At 40.4% G+C, this 23,511-nt stretch overlaps 2 protein-coding genes and 2 long non-coding RNA genes across 4 annotated transcripts in view; 3 read left to right on the top strand and 1 right to left on the bottom strand.

Annotated features, from left to right (window-relative positions):
• Positions 1-2,793, top strand: part of LOC308636768 (EF-hand calcium-binding domain-containing protein 3-like) — a gene marked incomplete at its 3' end in the record, with an annotated part of 55,822 nt that extends 53,029 nt beyond the window's left edge. Inside the window, exon 11 of the mRNA XM_081272473.1 lies at positions 2,467-2,793. Within this exon, the coding sequence (XP_081128599.1) occupies positions 2,467-2,793 (327 nt within the window). The remainder of the gene's footprint in view (positions 1-2,466) is intronic.
• LOC308636787 overlaps positions 1-23,511 on the top strand; it is a 532,023-nt gene that overhangs the window by 282,770 nt on the left and 225,742 nt on the right. The window lies entirely within an intron of this gene.
• LOC308636788 overlaps positions 1-23,511 on the bottom strand; it is a 682,020-nt gene that overhangs the window by 505,985 nt on the left and 152,524 nt on the right. The window lies entirely within an intron of this gene.
• On the top strand, positions 8,763-23,292 carry LOC308636686 (tRNA N(3)-cytidine methyltransferase METTL2A-like). The gene is made up of 8 exons (XM_081272313.1): positions 8,763-8,880; positions 9,086-9,177; positions 11,060-11,459; positions 15,299-15,359; positions 16,570-16,709; positions 18,460-18,566; positions 21,522-21,587; positions 22,989-23,292. Exons 1-8 carry the CDS (start codon positions 8,771-8,773, stop codon positions 23,141-23,143), a joined length of 1,131 nt encoding a protein of 376 aa, XP_081128439.1. The 5' UTR covers positions 8,763-8,770; the 3' UTR covers positions 23,144-23,292.

The raw sequence follows: 23,511 nt of genomic DNA, 5'->3' as shown, positions 1-23,511 counted from the left end.
AAAATTAAAATGAAACACGATGGTTTCTCATTTGTATCCACTGTAATGATAATATTTTTTGCTCTATAATCAAACAGATTCAAATGTTAAATGTTAGGATTCATCCTGATAATCACCTAAATAGGTATACCTAGCATCGGTTCTATAACATTCATTTGTTTCATGATAGAAATATCAAACAAATTAAGGTAATAAATCCACTATCACCATGAGTGATGTACTCAGAATTGAGATGAATGAAAGCATCATCATTATAGCAACTAACAATGTTAACAATAGCTTAAAGGTACTCTGCAAGTGCTAGACACAGCACTATACAAATATTCTACAAGTGCTCTACAGGTACTGATTCATTTAATTATTACAACAACTCTTTGAGACAAGTACTGTTATTATTCCTTGTCATTTTACAGATGTGCATAAAAAGGTTAAGGCACTAAATTAGTAAGGAACAGATTAAGGATTATAAACATGGGGAGAGTGGCTCCAGAATAAACACTTTTAACAACTCTATGCTTCCTGTCTAGTTTTATGTCCTAACTTTTAGCAATTTATATACCCCACAGAGAAAGAGCAGGATATAATTACTTTTTGCCACTTCTTTTCTGCATTTTGTGTGTGTGTGTGTGTGTGTGTGTGTGTGTGTGTTTGGGCCATACTAGGAATTGAACCCAGAAGCTCTCTACCAAAGAGCTACATCCCCACTTCTTTTTATTTTTTTGAGACAGAGACTCACTAAGTTGCCAAGGTTGACCTTGAATTTGTGATCCTATTGCCTCAGCCTCCTGTCCCTCTGCACTTGATACTAACAATCAAGCTCTCCTCGGCTTGGGTTGGGATAAATGAACTCTGTGTGTTCTGTAGTACACGCCACAGAAACAGAGGAGCGAGCTCCCAACAGTCTCATCGTGGTACACACGCACACTAGAGTAAAAGGAAGCTGCATATAGCTAGAGGCCTCCATCCCTGGGGCACCAACTGCCCCAAGGGCTAAGAAGCTTGAGATCAAATAGTTTGGCATCCTTGTAATCCAGTCACAGCAGAACACTGGCATCTCTGTATCAGGTAAAGGAATAGCTAGAGTGACATTCTTTGAGCTATTTCAACCTACCTTCCTTGTTTCAGCCATCACCCATATAATGATACTTAAATTTGTCCCAAACCTAGACTTTTTTCCTGTACTTTGTCTCAATGATCTACCTGAAAAAAGTTCCACCTCTATGCTGTCTCATAGCACATAAAATTCAACATGCTCTAACCGCTTCTCATCTTCTGCAGCAAACTGGCTCTACCTAGGAATTCTGTATCTCAGTTGTTGATACAGAATCCACTCAATCACTGAAGCTTTAACGCCAGGAACTATCCTTAATTTTTGCATTTTTCCTCATTCCACACATCTACCAGTCACCAAACCCATCCTCTCATTCTGGGGAATTTTTTAAATCTATCTTCATCCCATCCCTATTACCTCTGCCTTAGTTGAGGCCCTCCACAGGTCTCACCTGTATAACAGCCTCCAGCCCACTATCCTTAGCCATGTAGCTGCTCCCCTCCAACCAATCTCAACACAGCTACCAATAATCTAACATGAAGATCCAACCAGGTCACTATCCTGCTAAAATGCGAAGGCTTCCCTCTCAGCCATGGCAGCCTTTTTCAATTTTCTACTAAACACACTGAAGGATTTATTTCATTACAACATGATTTTCACAAGGAAATGACTCTCCCCACCCATACTGAATCACTGATTTATAAGATTAAGTTTTAAGAGTCTGCTGATTCTCCATTGTCACTCCATCCCTCCCACATTTTTTCCGGTATTGGGGATTGAACCCAGAGGCATTGTACTACTGAACAACATCCCCAGCCTTTTTATTTTTCACCTGAGGCAACGTCTTGCTAAGTTGCCAAGGCTGGCCTCCAACTTGTACTCCTCTTGCCTCAGCCTCTGGAGTCACTGGGATCACAGGCGTGCGTCACCATGACCAGCTTTCCCTCCCACTTTCAATGTGACACTCCAGCAATACCAAAGTGCCCTGAATCCTCTGATCAATTCCAGAATGCTGACTGTATTTCAGCCTTTGTTTGTTCTGTCTCCTCCCTAGAACACCTTCCCATTACCACTCACTCCCTCAATATTACCAAATACTTAAGGACTTAGCTTAACTCTTTTCCCTGGTTCTCCTGTTTTAGGAGATATAATTGGTACTCAATTCAACCTATCTCCATCCCATACTTCTCCTTATTTTAGTCCATTATATTTTTATAAAAGTTCTTATTATCTCATTATTCCTAAGCAACACATTTTGATTGTCCAGCAACTCTTAGCTCAAATGTCCTTAAGAGGCACTACCTAATGTACAGACTCAATGATTCTCAAATACATAACTCTTGGGCTACTATGATTGTGGTCCACAGGTCAAAGATATTTGGCAGTAACTACAGTAAACTATGTTCTCATTGCAGGTAAAGAGAGCTACAGAAAACTATAATTTAGGAGTTGCCCTTGCACATCGGAAAGAAATGTTAAATCTCTGGCAGAAGATACGAGGGGATCTGATTGGAATAGACACTAACAATGAGTCCTTTTATGACACCTTTTCTACTTATACATGGTCCTGGAATGTTTGCCAAGAATTACTTTCTCCTAAGGACTTACAGTTATATGATGCCTACACCAATAAAAATTTCCCATTTAACTCCGGATTCTCTTCCGGATCAGATGTCAGTGAATGTGACAGAGACACAGGAAGAAAAAGAAAACGGAAAGGTTTTAGAGTGTTTCAACAATGAAATTTCTACATTTCCTAAACAACTCATCAAAAACTACTTTTTCAGTTATCAAAATTATGATTTCTTGCTTTTGTCTAGTACATTCTTAGCAGCTGGAAATTTTGCCATCTTTTGGATTCTGACCAGTAAAAATCTTTAAGTCATAAAATGGTTTCCTTTCCTAAATCTTTATAAGTAGATGCCACAGTTAGTTCCAGCTACACTCTGCTGCCCCCACCTGGCATAAAACTGCCAGGGCCTCAGCATGAAAGTTCAAAAAACAGGTAAGCATCTGAGTGACTAACTATAAAAGGGAACTAGTTTTTTTTTTAATTGCTTTTATTTTAAAAATACATGACAGCAGAATGCATCACAATTCTTATTAGGCATATAGAGCACATTTTTAATATCTCTGTATATAAAGTATGTTCACAGCAATTCGTGTCTTCATACATGTACTTTGGATAATGATGTCCATCACATTCCTCCATCATTGCTAACCCCCGACCCTCCTTTCCCCTCCCACCCCTCTGCCCTATCTAGAGTTCATCAATTCCTCCCATTGCTCCCTCTCCCTACCCAACTATGAGTCAGTCGCCTTATATCAGAGAAAACATTCGCCATTTGTTGTTTTTTTTTTAATATACTTTTAGTTGTAGATGGCACAGTACCTTTATTTTATTTACTTATATTTATGTGGTGCTAAGGATAGAACCCAGTGCCTCACACATGCTACGCAAGTGTTATACCACTAAACTACAACCCCAGGCCAGGGACTAGGTTTTCAAATGTACATGGAAGTGGTTAGACGCAGTGCATGACAATAACCCTTCCATTTCAGGGAATAATGTCACCGCCACCACCACCCCCCCCCCCAGAGGAATGGTGATTAAATTTGGATGTTCCTAATTGTCCTTAGCCACATACCTGTCTCTTGGCTTGCTCCTACTCATAGCTGATCTCATCTATTACCTTTGCTACTAAAGAACATATCTAATGAAGAAACAAATATATAACTATAATACAAGTTATTGGGAAGACTGTAATTTTTATTGTGGTAAAATGAACATTACATAAGGGCTGGAGTTGTTCTCAGTAGTAGAGCACTTGCCTAGCATGAGAGAGGCACTGGGTTTGAACCTCAGCACCACATTAAAAAATAAATAAAATAAAGGTATTGTGTCCATGTATAACTAAAAATATTTTTTAAATGTACATTATGTAAAATTTCCTATTTTAATAATGTTTAAATGTGTATCATCATATCTGTTACATTTTTATTCTTCCTAGTTCCACTCATTTCCCCCCCTTTTGGTAACAGAGATTGAACCAAGGGGTACTCAACTACTGAGCCACATCCCCAATCTGTTTTTTGCTTTTGAGACAGGTCTTGCTAAGTTGCTGATGCTGCCTTTGAACTTGCAATCCCTCTGCCTCAGCCTCCTAAGCTACTGGAGGTATGTGCCACCATGCTCAGCTCTACTCTTATAGTTCTTAGAGCATTTTTTTCCCCTATGGTTCTTGAGAACTGATCATAGACAATTTTGGGATTGTACCAACATTAATCAACTTTTTTTTTTTTGGTAGCTGGGATTGAACTCAAGGGCACTTCACCACTGAGTCATATCCCCAACCCCTTTTATTTTTTAAAACATGGTCTCACTAAGTTGTATAGGGCCTTGCTAAGTTGCTGAGGTGGTCTCAGACTTTCAATCCTCCCGTCTCAGTCTCCCAAATCCAAATTACAGGTGTGAGTCACTATACCCAGTTTATACTAACCTTTTAATATACAGTCAAGATAGCAAAAGTGTTGTTTCCAAAGCTAATTCTGATCTAAAAATGTAAGGGAAGAGATACTCTATTTGTAAGAATTATCCAAGAGAATGATTTGCAGGTGTGTGGCTAATCCACCCCAATCATCATATGGTACAAATGCTCCCCCACCATGCCACCCAGTGTTGGGGACCTAACCCAGGGCCTCAGGCATGTTAGTCAAGTTCTCTACCACTGAGCTACCTCCTCAGCCCCATACAATCAATTTAATAAAAGGCAGAGATCATCTAATGAAGAAAAAAATATATAACTATAATACAAGTTATTGGGAAGACTGTAATTTATTAGTTATTAATAATTAATAAATTTTTATTTTTATTAATTATTTATCTTTATACATTCTCAGTTTGGAGTTAATAAATGGAAAGAGGGAGCTAAAGCTAATCCTCTGAATATTACAGTTGCTTTAAATTTATGTAGATCATGATCAGTCATGAATCATTTGCAAGGTAATTCCTATTTTGGGGTTTATTTTTTTTTAATTTTAAGTTGTTGATGAAACTTTATTTATATGCAGTGCTGAGAATTGAACCCAGTGCCTCACACATGTTAGGTAAGCACTCTGCCACTGAGCTACATTTCTAGCCCCTAGAGGATTCTTGAACAGTAGCCAGGTTCATATTTACTGAAAAAGATGCAAGACCAAAAAACTAAACACTAATCTAGAATAAATGTGGGGTTTTTTTTGTTTGTTTGTTTGTTTGTTTTGTTTTTGGTACTGGGGATTGAACCCAAGTTTGCTTTAACACTGAGCTATACCCCCAGCCATTTTAGTTTCTGTGTGTGTGTGTGTGTGTGTGTGTGTGTGTGTGTGTGTGTGTTAGTTACCAGGGCTTCACACTAGTCAAGAGCTCTACCACTAAGCAACATCCCCAACACTTTTTATTTTATTTTGAAACTAAACTGCCCAGCTGTCCTCAAATTTACAATCATCCTGCCTTAACCTTGTGGTTTACTGGGATTATATGCATGAGCCACCATTCCCAGGTAGAACTAATGCTTTTTACATCATTGTTCTAGAAAAATATGATCCAGAAAAAGGGAAAGACATGTTTAATACTGATAAGGACAGTGGATTATAACGTAAAATTATAAAACTCCAGGAAAAAGTAGTGAAGGTAGTGAAGACCTCCCAAAACAATTATAAAAATAGCATTAAAATAATTGTGCTCCCCCAAGTATTAAAAAATCTAAATATATTTTCAAGCCAGGCATAGTAGCACATAACTGTAGTCCCAGCTAGTCTGGAGGCTGAGGCAGGAGGATTGCTTGAGCCCACAAGTTCAAAGCTAATAATCCCAGAAGCTCAGAAGGCTGAGACAGGAGGTTCACAGGTTCAAAACCAGCCTCAGCAACTTAGCAAGGCCCTAAGCAAATCAGTGAGACCCTGTCTCTAAATAAAATATAAAAAGGGGCTGGGGATGGTGTTCAGTGGTTAGTGTTCCTGGGTCCAATCCCTGGTACCAAAAAAACAAAACAACAATAACAAAAAAACAAACAAACAAAAAACAAGTTCAAGGCTAGCCTTGGCAACATAGCAAAACCACATCTCAAAAAATACTAAAGAAGCTGAGCATAGTGGTGCATGCCTATAATACCAGCAACTTGGGAGCCTAAGGCAGAAGCTTAAGCCTAGGCAGCTTCGTAAGACCTTGTCTCAAAATAAGAAGACATAAAGACTGGGGATGCATCTCAGTGGTACGGTGCCCAGGAGTTTAGTCCTCAGTACCACAAAAAATAAATAATGTTGTTAAACTAGGTTTTACAATTACCTAGGGCTACTAGAAGAATGATCTGGCTCTGTGAAACTTAAACAGAGCAAATTAGGACATCAGGATCCTTCCCCAGTCATTCTTCCCCAGAGCTCATGCTTAAACAGCCCAAAATTCTGACACGAACTGAAAGAAAAGCGTGAAATAATTAATTATCCTTGTCCTGGGTTAACACATAAGGAACAAGAGTTATCAACCTTCTTCACAAGCTTTGAACCCATAACACTAGCTGAGCTAGAAGAGTTCTCATTACTCACCACCAGAGGGACCCTTAGCTCCTCTGAAATAGTGTTCTCAATACAGTCACACAGAACTCCCAGCGTGTATTCCAAACTTCTTCTGAACAATTATTTCAGATTCTTCAAAAGATTCTGTTGTACAAGCCAACCAAAGATAATTCTATAAAATTGAGTTTAGGATATTTTAAAACATCTTACAAAAAAGACCCAAACTGTTGAATATTTTAAATGACTAATTATTGGAACTTATAGAATACCTGCCAACAAATACAGAAAAGGAGCTCTCTGCAAGAAAATATGTGGTGGATCTATCCCCAAATGCATCTACCTGTAGAGCCACGACTCCGCCAACATGATTGTGTCCCTCTCACAGCTAATTTAAACAGTGCAAGTGGTATAATTCTAAACCATCAGATTGACCTTGGTCAGATCCCCAACTTGCTAGACTAGATTTTAGGCTCCTAATGAGTTTATGTAAAACAGAAAAAAAAAATGAAATGCCTTTATTCGATGGTAAATTTAGACACTTTTTTTTGGAAATAAATGGCCTTACATTTGTCTGCTAAATTAAAATGGTCTTTTAAAGTACAAAAAAAAAAAAAAAAAAAGGAGAAAATATGGAAGCCAGGCGTGGTGGAGTGTGCTTGTAATCCCAGTGACTCAGGAGGCTGAGACAGGAGGATCACAAGTTCAAAGCCAAGTCTTAGTGAGGCTCTGAGCAATTTAAGGAGACCCTATCTCAAAGTTAAAATTTTTAAAAAATGGGGGTGGGAGGTGGCTGTGAATGTAGCCCAGTGGTAAACGCCCCTGGATTCAATCCCTTGTACGAAAAAGAAAACAAGAAAAGATATGCAGTGGAACTGTGGAATGGAAACTCTAACAGCTTTTGATGAGGGTAGAAAAATAGCCCTTAGATGAAAGAAGATGATGTCAAAAATAAATTTAATTCAGCCACCTTATCTGCAAACAGCTGGCCTTGAGAAAAGAAAGAAATTCTTGTATTTGTATTTTGGAATGGAGCTTCTGTTCAAAACGCTTCAGAAGTCCATGAAAATAACAAAAGTACTTTGTCTTCAAACAAAGTATATGTTCTTGAGTATCTTATCTTCTCTTTTTTAATCAATCCATGTCTTTTTCTTCATGGATAGAGAGCGCCTTGGGTTTGTTTCCGCTTCTTTAATGGGAAAAGTTCTCTCTCTCTCTCTCTCTCTCTCTCTCTCTCTCTCTCTCTCTCTCTCTCTCTCTCTCGTTGCTCTCCTTAGTTTTACCTATACAAAGAATCTGCAATAGAATACCAATGTACCATGTCTAGCACTGCACTAATTAAATAACCCTTTCCTAGGTGGTAGTGATTACACTTCTCTTCTTCTTCTCAACCAGATAGATAGATAGGGAAATTCTGTACCGGGGTTTGAACCCAAGGCAGTCCTGCTGATCTACATCCCCAGTCCTTCAGAAACAGGATCTCATTCAATTGCCCTGGCTGGCCTCCTCCCATCTCAGACTCCCGAGAAAATGGGATCACAGCGTGCTATCGCCATGCCGGGCCTTATTTTATATTGACAGCCTATTTCTAGACTCTTGTGAATCAACTCGTAGTAGTTCTGGAAATAGAAATGCTGAAAATGTATTAATACTACAGACTATTGGTATGTGAGTATTACGGTCCCCCACGCCCACCCCTGAAGGGGACTGAACCCAAGCCCTAAATCTTGGCTGTATTAAACCAGGCTACAGATTGTTTTTAAAAAAAAGGTGCTGATGGCGGAAGTGGCGCTGGCTTGTCATTCCAGTTATTCCGCGGCTTGCTACCTTCCTCAGTTCTCCGGCTATCAGCTCCACAGTGAGGCCACGTATCCTCACTAAAGTGATTCAAGATTTTTCCTCACAACTTAACTGGGGAACCTGGTAGGACCCCAGCACTGAACTGGGGCTCAAGAGGGATGTCTCCCACTTTCTTCACACCCTGCCCGCCCACCAGCAACCCGTCGGGAAGAACTACTCCGCTCGCACCCTTTCCGCGAGCTTCCTTTCGCCTACTCCTTGGCCGCCCCGCCTCCCTCTTTTCCCGCCCAGGTCCCGGGCGTCCAGGAAGGGGCGTGGCCCACAGGGGTTCTCGCGTTACGGAAAGAAGGCATTTCCGGCTCCGGTACCATGGCCGACTCGTGTCCTGAAGGTGTGTCGGCCGCCTTGGGCGGGAAGAGGCAACAGTTCGGCTGCCGGTTCTTGAGCGACCCAGCGCGCGTCTTCCACCACAATGCCTGGTAACTGCCCTGCCTCTCGCCCGGCCTGCGGCTCGCCCCCGTCCCGCCGCTCCGAGCGCTTGGAGAAGCCCCTGACCACAGGCCACTAGTACAACTGCCCTGGCCGTGGCGCGCTCCTCCCGGGAAGACGCGCTTCCCGGCCGGCGACTGACCCTGCCCGCAGCTGAGATGAGAGGCCCCTAAGCTGCCTGTTTGGTTTTCCTAGGGACGATGTGGAGTGGTCGGAAGAGCAGGCCGCGGCGGCAGAGAGGAAAGTGCAGGAGAACAGCTCTCAGCGGGTGTGCCCAGAGAAACAAGGTGCGCCCGGGCGGGCGTCGGTGGTTGGTATCTCAGCCTGCGTGCTAGAGAACGTGACTTGCGGAGAGGCCAGCGAACCGCAGCTACCAAGGTCCTTGGTTACTGGCCTGATGAAGAACTCGGGAGTAGACGGGAGGGGGAGGGAGGAACAAGAAGGGAAAAGGCGCTTTTTAACCTAGCCTTATTGGGGGCATAGAGCATGTTAACTTTAGGGTTTCCTTTACTTGGGGGAGGACAACTTATTCTAGCAATTGAGTTTTTAACCTTGTTGACTAGTACTATATTGATATGGTTAATCTTTGGAAACTATATATAGTACATTATCTTAGTGAATGTACTTTCTTCATGATTTACATGGTGCTTGAGAGTTGCCATTGAAGCTAGATTTAAGTGAACAGATTTTAAATATTGTTGGGAAGGAGTAACAGCTAGTATTTATGTATCTTTTCTTTTTTTTTTTAAAGAGAGAGAATTTTTTAATATTTATTTTTATTTTTCGGCGGATACAACATCTTTGTTTGTATGTGGTGCTGAGGATCGAACCTGGGCCTTACGCAGCCAGGCGAGTGCGCTACCACTTGAGCCACATCCCCAGCCCTGTATCTTTTCCTTATGGGATGGATTTGAGGACTTAGAGCTTCTCAAGGAAAGATGCATGAAGAAGAATACAGAAGTCTGGCCAAGGGAAAACAGGTCCCTCCTTGGAGAGTAGGCACAATTAACCTAGAGATTAGTTGGTCCTATGTCCTAAGAGACAATTGATGGTCCAACTAGAAATTTGAGAGTAATGCCCATTAAAGAGTTCTGTACAATAATAAAAATATTCCAATTACAAATTATTCACCCAGCATAGTTTGACAGGCTAGGTAAAGCAAGGTAGAGTTAAAGGGATTTTGAAAATCATGTAGTACACTTCATCTTTATACAGTTACAGAAAGTTTAGCTGAGTGCAGCAGTGTGCACCTGTTATCCCACTGCTTAGGAGGATCACTTGAGCCCAGGAGTTCAAGGCCAACCTGGGAAACATAGGAAGATCCTGTCTCAAAAAGAAGGGGGCGGGAAAGAAGCTTGGACTACAGGACATTAACTTTTTATTTTTTGTCTTGCAACCTATACTGGCCTCAAATTTACAATCCTTCTTCCTTAGCCTCCTGAGTAGCTGGGATTACAGGCATGAGCCACCATGCCCAGCTTCAGTCCACATTTCTTTCTTTAGTCTCTTTGGTTCCTCAAAACACTTCTCACCTACAGACATTTTTATGTTATCTATTTTGAGCCTTGTTTCATTTTTAGTTACTAGTAATATTGAATTCGTATCTGGACTTCACACTCTAAAGAACCAGAGAGAGAGTGACATATTTAACAAAGATCTGCTGATTACATAGGTAACCATTGAGTTTACTTGAACAACCCAAGATCCTGGGACATTTAGTTTGTAAAATAAAATATTTAGAGGGGAAAGTAGCTGCCCACAAATACTTAAAAGTTGTTATTTTGGCCCCAAGAAACAATAGGATCTTTTTACTAAAAGTGATTGGACAGATATTTGCTTGTGTGTGTGTGTGATGCTAGGGATTTGCTTAATTTTAGAATTTTCCAATACTCAGTAGCCATCCAGAGACATGAAAGGAGAATGATAGGTAGGAAGTTCCCTGTGTGATGGTTCCCACAGAAATTAAACTCCCTGGGAATGACAAATCAGGGGGATTTGGGTATAATAATAACAGAACTAAATTACCTCAAGTGCCTTCGGCTCTGTGACTATGGCTCTACACGTGGTTACTTTTAGTGTAAAATGATATTTAGTGAAACAGGATAATTGACATTAGGTAATATAAAATATTTGAGACCTGACTCAAAATTCTTTCTTGACTCTTTACAGTTGATTATGAAGTCAATGCCCATAAATACTGGAATGACTTCTACAAAATTCATGAAAAAGGATTTTTCAAGGATAGACACTGGCTTTTTACTGAATTCCCCGAACTGGCACCTAGCCAAAATCAAAATCACTTGAAGGATTTAATGTTGGAGAACAAAAGGAATGAAATCTCTGCATGTAGAAGCAGTGAAGATGGGCATGGATTAACAGTGGGAGAACAACACAAGTGTTGTTCTAGCACCCTTGAACATACAGCACAGGTGTTTTCTGTGGAGGAGACTGTAACACAGAAACTCAGTCACCTGGAAATTTGTGCTGATGAGTTTCCTGGATCCTCAGCCACTTATCGAATACTTGAGGTAACTTCCTTTAGGTTCCTGTTAGTGGACTTAGTAAAGCTGTCACATTGTGTACACAAAATAAAATAGAAAGCCTTACCACAAAAATGACTCTTATCTGATGAAGTTGACTAAACTTGACCCTTATATTGGCCTGGAATTGCCTGTATTTTTTGAACTGGAAAGATGTTTAGATGGGTATTATAATAGAATTTCACAACAAAGGAAATATACAGTCCACTGAAAGCTAATTCTGGAGCTGGTTGGCCTTGCAGTTGAGTCCTGTGGTGTGACTGTGTGTGTGTGTATGTTGCTAGGGACTGAACCCAAGGCCTGTACAAGTTAGGCAAGTGCTTTACCACTGAACTACACCCCTACCCCCTCTCTGGAGAGATTTTGGACAAGTTCCTGTGCTTCCCAGAGTATTGGGATTTGTTGCCTCTTGGCCTCCTCATTGTTAGGAAGATTGAGATAATGTACATAAACATACCAGAATAGTGTCTGACATGTAGTAAGCCCTTAGTATCAGTATATGCTTGCTGTTTTTATTACCACAGGCAGTGCTGTATTTAGGACAAAGTTAATAAGGTATCCTTTTTGTAGTTTTCAATTCAGTCTGTTTTTCCCGTAATGGTACAGTGGAACTCAGTAGGAAACTATTTTTATCGATGGGACATTTGCTAGGACTTAAGAAGTAAAGATAGCAAGATGTGATGATACAAGCCTGTAATTCCAGCTACTAGGGAGCCTAAGGTAGGAGAATCAGAAGTTAAAGGCCATCTAGGGCAACTTAAAAATAATTTTTTTAAAAAAAAAGTTGATTTGTGGACAGCTAGCCTCAAGAAATTTAGCAAGACCCTAAGCAACTTAATAAGACCCTGTCTCAAAAATAAAAAATGGCTGGGGATGTAGCTCAGTTGATAGAGTGCTTGCCCCACATGCACAAGGCCCTGGATTCAATTCCCAGCACCAAAAATAAATAATTAAACAAACAAATAAACACACACACACGCGCACACACACACACAGGTGAAGCACCCCTGGGTTAAATTCCTAGTACCAAAAAACCATACCAAAACAAAAGACAAAAAACGCCCACAAAAAACCCAAAACCAACCAACAAACAAAAACCCAAACCTACTTATCTATGGTCTCAATCAAGTGATTTAGAGGGTTCTAACTTTTAGCTCCCTACCAACCTGCCAGGAAGGGAATAGGGGAAGGATATTAAGCTCTATAAAGATTCCTGATGGAGGGTAGGTGGGGATGATTCTTGCTGAGCTACTGGGTTGGTGAACCCATCCACAGGCTGGGGGTGTATGGGAGGAAGAGATACATCCCATAATTCCATTGGGGCTGTTCTGAAACTCAGGATTTTCAGGTCTCACCCTATATATCTCTTCATTTGGTTGTACATCTGTACACTTTATAATATCTTTTATAGTGAACAGGTAAATGTAAATAAAGTATTTCCCTGAGTTCTGTGATCTACTCTAAGAAATTACCAAACCCAAGGAGGATGTTGTGGGTTCCCAGATTTATAACACACAGGAAAAAATGTGGAAAGCCCATATTTGCAACTGGCATTTGAAGTGGGGGTGCAGTCTTTTGGAATCTGACGCTAACTCCAGGTAGACAGTATCAGAATTGAATTACAAGAACACAACTGGAGGGGCTGGGAATGTGGCTCAGGCGGTAGCGCGCTCTTCTGGCATGTGTGCGGCCCGGGTTCGATCCTCAGCACCACATACCAACAAAGATGTTGTGTCCGCCAAAAACTGAAAAATAAATATTAAAAATTCTCTCTCTCTCTCTCCTCTCTCACTCTCAAAAAAAAAAAAAAAAAAAAAAGAACACAACTGGAGTTGGAGATTTGGTCAGTATGTGGAAAACAGCACACACATCTTGTGTGAGAATGGTTCTGAGTACAGCAATATTTGAGTTTATATCAGAAATGGAGATAGGTCAGCTTTCTCAACTCTACTCAGGGATTAATGATAATCTAGTGATTGTTACAGAGGTCAGGAAGGCAGAGAAATAGATTAATGAACATGTTCTAAGCATCTTAGAAAGCACTATATATTAACACTATAACAGGTTTTTAAATCTAGTTTCCCCCATGACAAAGGTAGCTTACACATCAAATTAAATTAAACGACTCACAAATGGAGAATGTTGAAACCTAAATTCTTTGTAATCCATGTTTCTGGATAACCACTTGGGAGGTGCCTTAGCCTCCCAAGTTGCTGTAATTACAGGTCTTCACCACTGTGGTTGACTAATCACTTGATCTTTTTGGCTACCTAGGGGCTCTACTCTAACTTTAGCATAAATTCAGTGTGATCCCAAAGAGACTTAATTACAAATAACATGAAACACTCCTACCACTCACAAAATTCCTATAGTTTTAGAAACTCGGCTTAGAATAAAACTACATCTCTTACACAACTATTCTCAAGCCACAGGTGGAAATGACATTCTAATTCCATATTTTCCAGTAAACCCATTGTTTCTCAAAGGTTCTATTTAATAATTTGCCAATTTAGCACATAATACTTACTAACAGGATTTAGTGACACATTAACCTCATTAAAAACATGTATCTTGGGTTGGGGATGTGGCTCAAGCGGTAGCACACTCGCCTGGCTTGCGTGCGGCCCGGGTTCGATCCTCAGCACCACATACAAACAAAGATGTTGTGTCCGCCAAAAACTAAAAAAATAAATAAATAAAAATTCTGTCTCTAAAAAAAAAAAGAAAAACATGTATCTTGGAGTTGAGGTTGTGGCTCAGTGGTAGAATGCTTGCCTAGCATGCGTGAGGCACTGGGTTTGATCCTCAGCACCACATAAAAATAAAAAAGGGCTGGGGTTGTGGCTCAGCGGTAGAGCGCTTGCCTTGAACGTGTGAGACCCTGGGTTCAATCCTCAGCTAAGTGAAATAAAGGTATTGTGTCCAAATACAGCTAAAAAATAAATATTTAAAAAATTAAATAAAAAGACAATAAAGTCCATCAACAACTAAAAAAATATTTAAACATATATCTTATTGTTAGGAATTGATAAGAAAACTTATCATGACACACTGTTAGTAATCCACTTCAAATACAAGTAAAACTTTCCTCAATAATTATGGCCTTGGGCTGGGGTTGTGGCTCAGTAGTAGAGCCCTCACCTCTCACGTTTGCGGCCCTGGGTTCCATCCTCGAACCACATAAAAGTAAATAAATAAAATAAAGGTATTGTGTCCAACTACAACTAAAAAATAAATATTTAATAATAATAATAACAACAATAATTATGGCCTTGCTGGGCGCAGTCATGCATGCCTGTAATCCCAGCAGCTCAGGAGGCTGAGGTAGGAGGATAAATTTAAAGTCAGCCTCAATTTTGCGAGACCTTAACTCTAAATAAAATATTTTTAAAAAGGACTCAATAGTTAAGTGCCCTGGGTTCAATCCCTGGTACCAAAAAAAAAAAAAAGGAATAAACACGGGGATTTTATCTTGTTCTTTTTTGCCCCAATATCTAGGATGATGTCAAGCAAAGTAGACTTTCAGCATTTGACGAAGGAATTAAATATAAGATGTAATCTCTGTCTTCACACCATTCACTGTGTAGTGGAGCCAGCTTGTAGGCACAGATGTATTCCTAGCTTGGAGAAAGTTCTAAGGAAGCTTAGCAGAAAGATGCAGGAAGGCTGCCATCAGGCTCAGCTTGATTTGAAGGCAAAGTAATATTTTTAATAAATATGTGTTGTAACTAATAGGTACGGTTTCTTTGAATGAATGGTACAGTACTCTGCCACTTGATACTTTATCTGCTACAAGAAAGAAAATAGACACAGTCTATTTTGCAGCCTAATTTTTCTGTTTTTTTTTTTTTTTTCCTGCCCATTTCAGTGACCCAGGCCTCTTTGTTTACTGTTGTGATTTTTCTTCCACAGCTGTCGAACTAGTCCAGGTAAGTGCAGTGGCTCATATCAGGATTTTTCACTTACTAAATAAAGTGATGTTTTGGCACTATGGCCTAAATAAAAGATTTAGTGAAACAGCCTGGTTAAGAGCCAGGTATACTAAATACTGAATCTGCCACTCACCAACTGTAGAACTTAGAACAGGGCTCTTCACCTTTCCAAACCTATGTTCACCAGAATGACCGTCCCAATTCTAAAATCCCAGAAATAGTCTGATTTATTCAGCCCTGCTTAGAAATCTATTCACCCTGTCTGATTCAGCTGTGATCAATGGGGAACCAAGTCACATTTTTGGGAAAAAGGGACATAGTTGGGTGCAGTGACTCACATCTATAATCCCAGAAACTAAGGCAGCTAAGGTAGGAGGATTACAAGTTCAAGGCCACTCTGGGCCACTAATTTCGATCCCGTCTTAAAAAGCAAAAAGGGCTGGAGATGTAGCTCAGTGGTAGAACACCCCTAGGATCAATCCCTAGTACCATAAAAAAGAAAAAGAAGATACATGGATGGGGAAAATACCCTAGGGTTTGAACTAAGGGGTGCCCTTAACACTGAGCTACATTCCCAGCCCCTTTTTATTTTTTATTTTGAGACAGGGTCTTGCTAAGGTGCTGAGGCTGGCCTTGAATTTGTGACTCCTACCTCAATCTCCCAAGTTGCTGGGATTACAGGCATATACCACCACTATATCCAGCTTGGAAATAGTTAATCTTGTGGCTCAAGATCACTTAAATATACTTTGTCTTTCTTCTTATGGGTTTTTTGGTCTCTTGATTTTCTTGGCATTCTCCAGTCCCCAGATCTAACTTCATACCTGACTGGTGTGACAGTGCATCAGAATAAAGAATAAAAGTAGTCAGAAATACTCCTTTTAAAAGCATCAGTTTGGGGACTGGGGTTATGGCTCAGCAGTAGAGTGCTCATGTAGCTTGTGCAATGCCCTGGGTTCAATCCTCAGCACTGCATAATTAATTAATTAATTAATCAATCAATCAAAGGTATTGTGCCCAATTACAACTAAAAAAATTAAAAATATATAATTAATAATTTTTAAAAAGCACCAGTTTGAATTGTACAGGATCTTCCCTATCTGTTTTACTAGAAGTAGGTTCCTCTGCTGGAAGTAATAGCAGCGACAAGCTGATCTCAAGTTATGCTCACTTATTCTGACCCATTTCTTTCTCCGCCTGTGTGCAGACAAATTCAGAGTATGACTCTTCTCGTTGTTTTGCTTTTGTTCATGATTTCTGTGATGAAGATCAGAATTATCCAGTGCCTGGGGACAGTGTTGATGTCATCATTCTCATATTTGTTCTTTCAGCAGTTCTTCCAGACAAGTAAGTTTGTTGGTTGGTTGGTTGATTTTTTGTTTTGTTTTGGACTGGGAATTCAACGCAGGGCCTCATGCATGCAAGGCAAGCACTCTACCACTGAGCTCTCCCCCAGCCCTTTTTATTTTGTTTTGAGACAGGATCTTGCTAAGTTACCCAGACTGACCTTTTACTCGAGATTCTCCTACTTCTTCCTCCCAAATAGCTGAGATTACAGGTGCGCAACACTGTGCCTGGCTCAGACAAGTAAGTTTTAGGTCCTTTAACTAGTAGCCTAGCAAAAAGAAAGTTTTGGTCAGAAACCTTAAATTAAAAGTTCTAAAATTAAGAAGGTTTTTTTATGTTCTAATGGACATGAAGAAGCCATACCATCTGTGATTGATTTGTTTGTTTGACACCAGTGCTTAAATACTAAGCCACATCCCCAGCCCTTTTTATTTTTTATTTTGAAACAGGGTCTCACTATGTTACCCAGGGCTTCACTGAGTTGCTGAGGCTGGCTTTTAGAACTTGTGGTCCTCCTGCCTCAGACTCCTGAGTTGCTGGCATGACAGGCATGTGCCACCAGACCTGGCTCAGAAATTGTAAGTTTTTAAGGAAAGGACTTCATTTAACAAACAAAAACAGTCTCAGCAAGCACAGAGGCATGCACTTATAATACCAGTTTCTCAGAAGGCTGAGGCAACAGGATCACATGTTCAAGACCAGCCTCAGCTCAGCAGCTTAGTGAGACTGTGTTTCAAATACACATACATACGTATATTTTTTGTTGGTTTGTTTTTGTGGGGGCGGGTACTGCAGATTGAACCTGGGATACTTAACCACTGAGCCACATCTCCAATTCTTTTGAGATAGGGTCTTGCTAAGTTACTTAGGTCCTTGATACTTTGCTGAGGCTGGTCTTGAACTTGGAATCCTCCTGCCTCAGCCTCCTGAGTTGCTGGGATTTACAGGCATGTGCTACCACACCTAACTCAAAATTTAAACAAGAACTGAGACAGGGCTGGGTGGGGTTGTGGCTCAGTGGTAGAGCACTTGCCTAGCACGTGTGAGGCAATGGGTTTGATCTCTGTCACTACATAAAAAAAAAATAAAATAAAGGTACTGTGTCCATCTACAACTTAAAAAAAAAAAATTGAGATGTAGCTCAGTGATAAAGTGTCCCCTGAGTTCAGTCCCCAGTTGGAGGGAGGGAGGCCACTGGGGACAGTTTTTGCATTGAAAGATCTCAAGTCTAATGGGGTAGTATATGACTTGCTAGCAGTCCCCACATTGTTTGGTCAGGGCTCCCAAAGAGCCACAGGAGTATAGAGCACAACAGTCAGGCACTGTGGCTCACACTTATAATCTCTGGAGGCTGGGGCAGGAGGATAGCAAGTTCAAAGCCAGCCTCAGCAATTTAGTGAAAGAGACCCTTCCTCAAAATAAAAGCTAAAAACAGCTGGGGATATAGCTCAGTGGTAAAGTGTCCCTGGGTTCAATCCCCAGTACTACAAAAAATGAGTAGAGTGGGGTGGCAATCCCAGGCCCAGGATAAAGTAAGCCAGATGGAGAATATGGAACTTTGCTCACTACAGAGCCCTATGGCAAAGCAGGCTTTCTTTGAGCTTCTTTAACTGAAGCAGAGGCAGGGGAGCTATAATTTCAGGGTTGATGTGTCCAAGTTAGGAAGTCCACGGGCTTTTAGGGATATGCGGCAGGGAAAAGGAGCCCTTTTCCTAAGGAGGCCTAATCTTTCTTCCCTTCTTCCCCTCAGGATGCAAAAAGCTATCAATAGGCTGAGCAGACTTCTGAAGCCTGGAGGAATGATGCTTTTGCGAGATTATGGTCGCTATGACATGGCCCAGCTGCGGTTTAAAAAAGGTATTTTGCCATTATTATTAAATGGTGTTTTTTTGTTTATTTGTTTTATTTTTGTTTTGGGGGGTTTTGTTATTGTAGAAGATGGGCACAATACCTTTATTTTATTTTTTTATGTGCTGCTGAGGACCAAACCCAGTGCCTCACAAGCAAGGCACGCTCCACCACTGAGCTACCATCAGACTAGACCTAGAGGTCAGTGGAAGGAGACTTCAGAATTAGAGCCCAGTTTGTAAGCCACTTGATACATAACAAGGAAAGGGATGATGTTTACAAAAACTTTTAATAAGAGTTTTGTACAATCTGGGTTTTAGGTCTTTTAAACCAAAATAACTACTTTAAAAGATATTAGATATTTGATTACATAAATAACATTAAATTTAGTATGATCAAAGATGCCATTGAAAAATTAGAAGAGGCTGGGTTCAGAGCTACAAGCTTGTAATCTGAGCTACCCAGGAGGCTGAGGCAGGAGGATAGCAAATTCAAGGCCAGCCTGGGCAATGTAGCAAGAACCTGTCTCAAAATAAAAATGACTGGGAATATCGCTCAGTGGTAGAGCACTTCCCTAGTGTGTACCAGGCTCTGGGTTCCATACCTAGCATTGAATTTTTTTCTCTTAATTAGAAGACAAATGAGAAATTGAGTAGATGTATTTCTAGAACATATAATAGATAGACTCATATCTATGCTCTTCAAAAGGCTGTCATGAGATTGATAAGGAAAAGATCAGTGACCCACCCAAAAAACAGGCAGTTCACAGAAGAGCATATCTAAATGGCCAGTAAACAAAACTTAGAGGAAATATTAATAAAGAGATAATTGTTTCTAACCCTCTCATTGGCTAGTTCAAAGAAAGGTATGTGCTTATTATTATTTTTTTTTTATTTTCAGTACTGGGAATTAAACTCAGAGGTATTTTACCCCTGTGCCATCTGCCCAGCCTTTTTTACTTTTTATTTTGAAAAAGGTTTCACTAAGTTGCTTAGAGCCATGTTTAGCTGCTGAGGCTGGCCTTGAACTCAGCAACTAAGCAAGGCCCTAAGCAACTTATGGAGACTCTGTCTCAAATAAAAAGTAAAGCTAGTTGTGGTGGCACACTTGTGTGATCCGAGCAGCTCAGAAGGCTGAGGCAGGAAGATAGCAAGTTTGAAGCCTGCCTCAGCAATTTAATGAGACCCTGTGTCAAAAAATAAAAAGGGATGGGGATGTGGCTCAGTGATTAGTGCTGTGTTCAATCCCCCATACCAAAAAATAAAGATGGTGCTGTTAACTTAATCTGGGGCTTGGGGATGATTAAAAACAACAATAACCCCCCCCCAAAAAAAAAAAAAAAAAATATATATATATATATATATATTGTTTTCATCAGCTAAGTCTAGCATACAGAGCTAAGAATTACATGTTCCCTAAACTGGAAATCCATATACAACAAAATGAAATTAAACCTCTCTCACCATGCATAAAACTTAACTCAAAAAGGATCAAGGACCTAGGAATTAAACCAGAGAGACTGCTTCTAATAGAAGAAAAAGTAGGCCCTAATCTTTATCATGTGGGATTAGGCCCCCACTTCCTTAACAAGACTCCTATAACGCAAGAATTAAAACCAAGAATCAATAAATGGAATGGAATCAAACTAAAAAGCTTCTTCTCAGCAAAAGAAACAATCTGTGAAGTGAACAGAGAGCTTATATCCTGGGAGCAAATTTTTACCCCTCACACATCAGAGCACTGATCTCTAGGGTATACAAAGAACTCAGAAAGCTAAGCACCAAAAAAACAAATAACCCAATCAACAAATGGCCCAAGGACCTGAACAGACACTTCTCAGAAGAGGTATACAATCAATCAACAAATATAAGAAAAAACGCTCAGTATCTCTAGCGATTAGAGAAATGCAAATTAAAACTAAACAATAAGTGTTGTCGAGGATGTGGGGGAAAAGATACACTCATACATTGCTGGTGGGACTGCCAATATGGAAAGCAGTATGGAGATTCCCTCGAAATCTGGGAATGGAACCACCATTTGACCCAGCTATCCCTCTCCTTGGACTATACCCAAATCACTTAAAAACAGCATACTACAGGGGCACAGCCACATCAATGTTTATAGCAGCACAATTCACAATAGCTAAACTGTGGAGCCAACCTAGGTGCCCTTCAGTGGATGAATGGATTAAAAAATGTGGTGTTTATACACAATGGAAATTTACTCAGCAATAAAAAAGAATAAATTATCATGGCATTTGCAGGTAAATGGATGGCATTGGAGAAGATAATGCTAAGTGAAGTTAGCCAATCCCAAAAACAAATACCAAATGTTTTCTCTGATATAAGGAGGCTGATTCATAGTGGGGTAGGGAGGGGGAGCATGGGAGGAATGGGTGAATTCTAGATAGGGAAGAGAGGTGGGAGGGAAAGGGAGGGGGCAGGGGGTTAGCAATGATGGAGGAATGTGATGGACATCATTGTCCAAAGTACATGTATGAAGACACAAATTGGGTGTCAATATACTTTATATAAACAGAGATATGAAAAATTGTGGTATATATGTATAATAAGAATTGAAATGTTGGGGCTGGGGATGTGGCTCGAGCGGTAGTGCGCTCACCTGGCATGCGTGCGGCCCGGGTTCGATCCTCAGCACCACATACAAACAAAGATGTTGTGTCCACCGATAACTAAAAAATAAATATTAAAATTCTCTCTTAAAAAAAAAAAAAGAATTGAAATGCATTCTGCTGTCATTTTTTTTAATCGATTAAAAAAAAAAAGAATTACATGTTCCCTGATAAACTTGCAGCCCCCCTGCCTTAGCTTCCTGAATTGCTGGAATTTTACATGTGAGTTTTCATGCCCTGGTGAGAAATCAGCGTGTTGATGCACATTTGATTAGCAGTGTATTTAAAAAGTACTTTGAAGTGTGTCTGATTTTTACCATGTCCCTCCACAGGTCAGTGTCTATCTGAAAATTTCTATGTGAGAGGTGATGGAACCAGAGTTTACTTCTTCACACAAGGTATAAAAAAGATGATCTGTATTTCCTCTAAAGGTCTCCAAGATGCCAGATATGTGCTTCAGTATACTTTGAGAAGAAGATTGACTTGGCCCCTCTTAGCTTTTAGACAGTGTTTCTCCAGCAGTTCTCCAACCCACTTATGCTGGCCTTCAGTCCATTACTTTGCTCTTTCTTTCTGTCACTTTATCCAAAATGGAAACTTACTTGTTTTGCAAGATTCACTTCTAGCCGGGCACAGCATCTGAGGCAGGAGGATTGTAAGCTTGACAAGATTAGCCTCCATAACTTAGTGAGAACCTGCCTCAAAATAAAAACAATTGGGCTGGAGTTGTGACTCAGCAGTAGATTGCTCACCTCGCACGTGCAAGACCCTGGGTTTGATCCTCAGCACCACATAAAAATAAATAAGTGGAATAAAGGTATTGGTACAACTAAAAAATAAATATTAAAAAAAATAAAAACAACTGAAGATGTAGCTCAGCAGAAGAGAGCTTGCCTAAGTTCAGTCCCCAGTAGTGGAAAAGACAAGACTCATTTTCAGGCCAGCCTGCTTCGCCTTTGACACTGGGCTGTACTTGAGGTGCAGCTACTTCAGTGAGTCATTTCCTCTGAGCTCCAAGTATAACCTGGAACTGCTTTCCTCTTGTCTGCTCTGTATGCAGGCATCTTCCTTCACCAGTATTTTATGAATATTCTGTTCATGAGCCCTTTCTAAGGTCACACACATACTTTGAGTTTTTGGATGAAGTGATGAAATCTGTCCCCTAAAAAAAGTTGCTTTGATGTACACATTTACAGGTTGTTGGGGTTTTGCTTGTTTTTTGGGTTTTTTGTTTGTTTGTTTTGTTTTGTTTTTGATATGGGGGATTGAACCCAGGGGTGCTTAATCACCAAGCTACATACCCAAGCCTTTTTTAATATGTTATTTAGGCACAGGGTCTCTCAAAATTACTTAGGGTCTAGTTGCAGAGGCTGGCTTTGAACTTGAGATCCTCCTGCCTCAGCCTCCTGAGCCACTGTGATTTCAGGAGTGCACCAATACACCCAGCTTTTAGATTTAATTTTAAGGTGCTCATAAAGCCCTGGACACCAAATATAAAGCAAAGAATTTTTTAAAATCCTGTCCTGTAACTTGGCTTAAAAACCCCTCCCCATCATCTAACTCTGAAAAGATCTTCCTCTGGGTTTCACACTGCCCTTCCCATGAAGTTTGGCTTCCCCAGCCTGAACATGCACTTGCTGTTATTAAGCCATCACTGAGTGAGTAACAGAACTATGCTGTTGGAGCCACCTAAAATGCATAATAACAGCAACTCTCACAGCCTATTTAATATGGGAGGTAGTCAACAAAATACTTTTCTTCAGGGGAAAATACATAAACATCTTCTCTTTCCAAACCAGATGAACTGGACACACTTTTCACTACTGCCGGACTAGAAAAGGTACAGAATCTGGTGGATCGTCGATTGCAAGTGAACCGAGGGAAACAGCTGATAATGTACCGAGTTTGGATTCAGTGCAAATACCGCAAGCCTCTTCTGTCCACCACCAGCTGAAAGGCACCTGTTCCTGATACAGCACAAGCTCATTGTTTGGGGAGTTTTCTATAAAGTACATCTGAAGTGCTGGTTTCTTGATGTTGGACAACTCAAGAATTTAAACAAGGATTGGATGCAGTGGCACACCTGTAATCCCAGCAACTTGGGAAGCTGAAATAAGAGGATCACAAGTTCAAAGCCAGCCTCAGCAATTTGTGAGACCCTTGGCAACTTAGCAAGACTTTATCTCAAAATTAAGAAAAAGGACTTGGGGCTGGGTGCAGTGGTGCATGCCTGCAATCCCAGCAACTTGGAGGGCTGAGGCAGGAGGATGGCAAGTTCAAACCCAGCCTTAGCAACTCAGTAAAACTCTTGTCTCTTAATAA

This window comes from Spermophilus citellus, assembly GCF_964194105.1.
Source record: "Spermophilus citellus genome assembly, chromosome: 17".
In the NCBI taxonomy this organism is placed as follows: domain Eukaryota; kingdom Metazoa; phylum Chordata; class Mammalia; order Rodentia; family Sciuridae; genus Spermophilus; species Spermophilus citellus.
This window is presented reverse-complemented; position numbering and strand designations above follow the sequence as displayed.

Coding starts and splice junctions, on each gene's coding strand:
- LOC308636686 (XM_081272313.1), top strand. CDS start 8,771: ATGGCCGACTCGTGTCCTGAAGGTGTGTCGGCCGCCTTGGGCGGGAAG. Junction 11,460..15,298: donor TTAGTGGACTTAGTAAAGCT/GTCACATTGTGT, acceptor TGCCCATTTCAG/TGACCCAGGCCTCTTTGTTT. Junction 21,588..22,988: donor AGTTTACTTCTTCACACAAG/GTATAAAAAAGA, acceptor TTTCCAAACCAG/ATGAACTGGACACACTTTTC.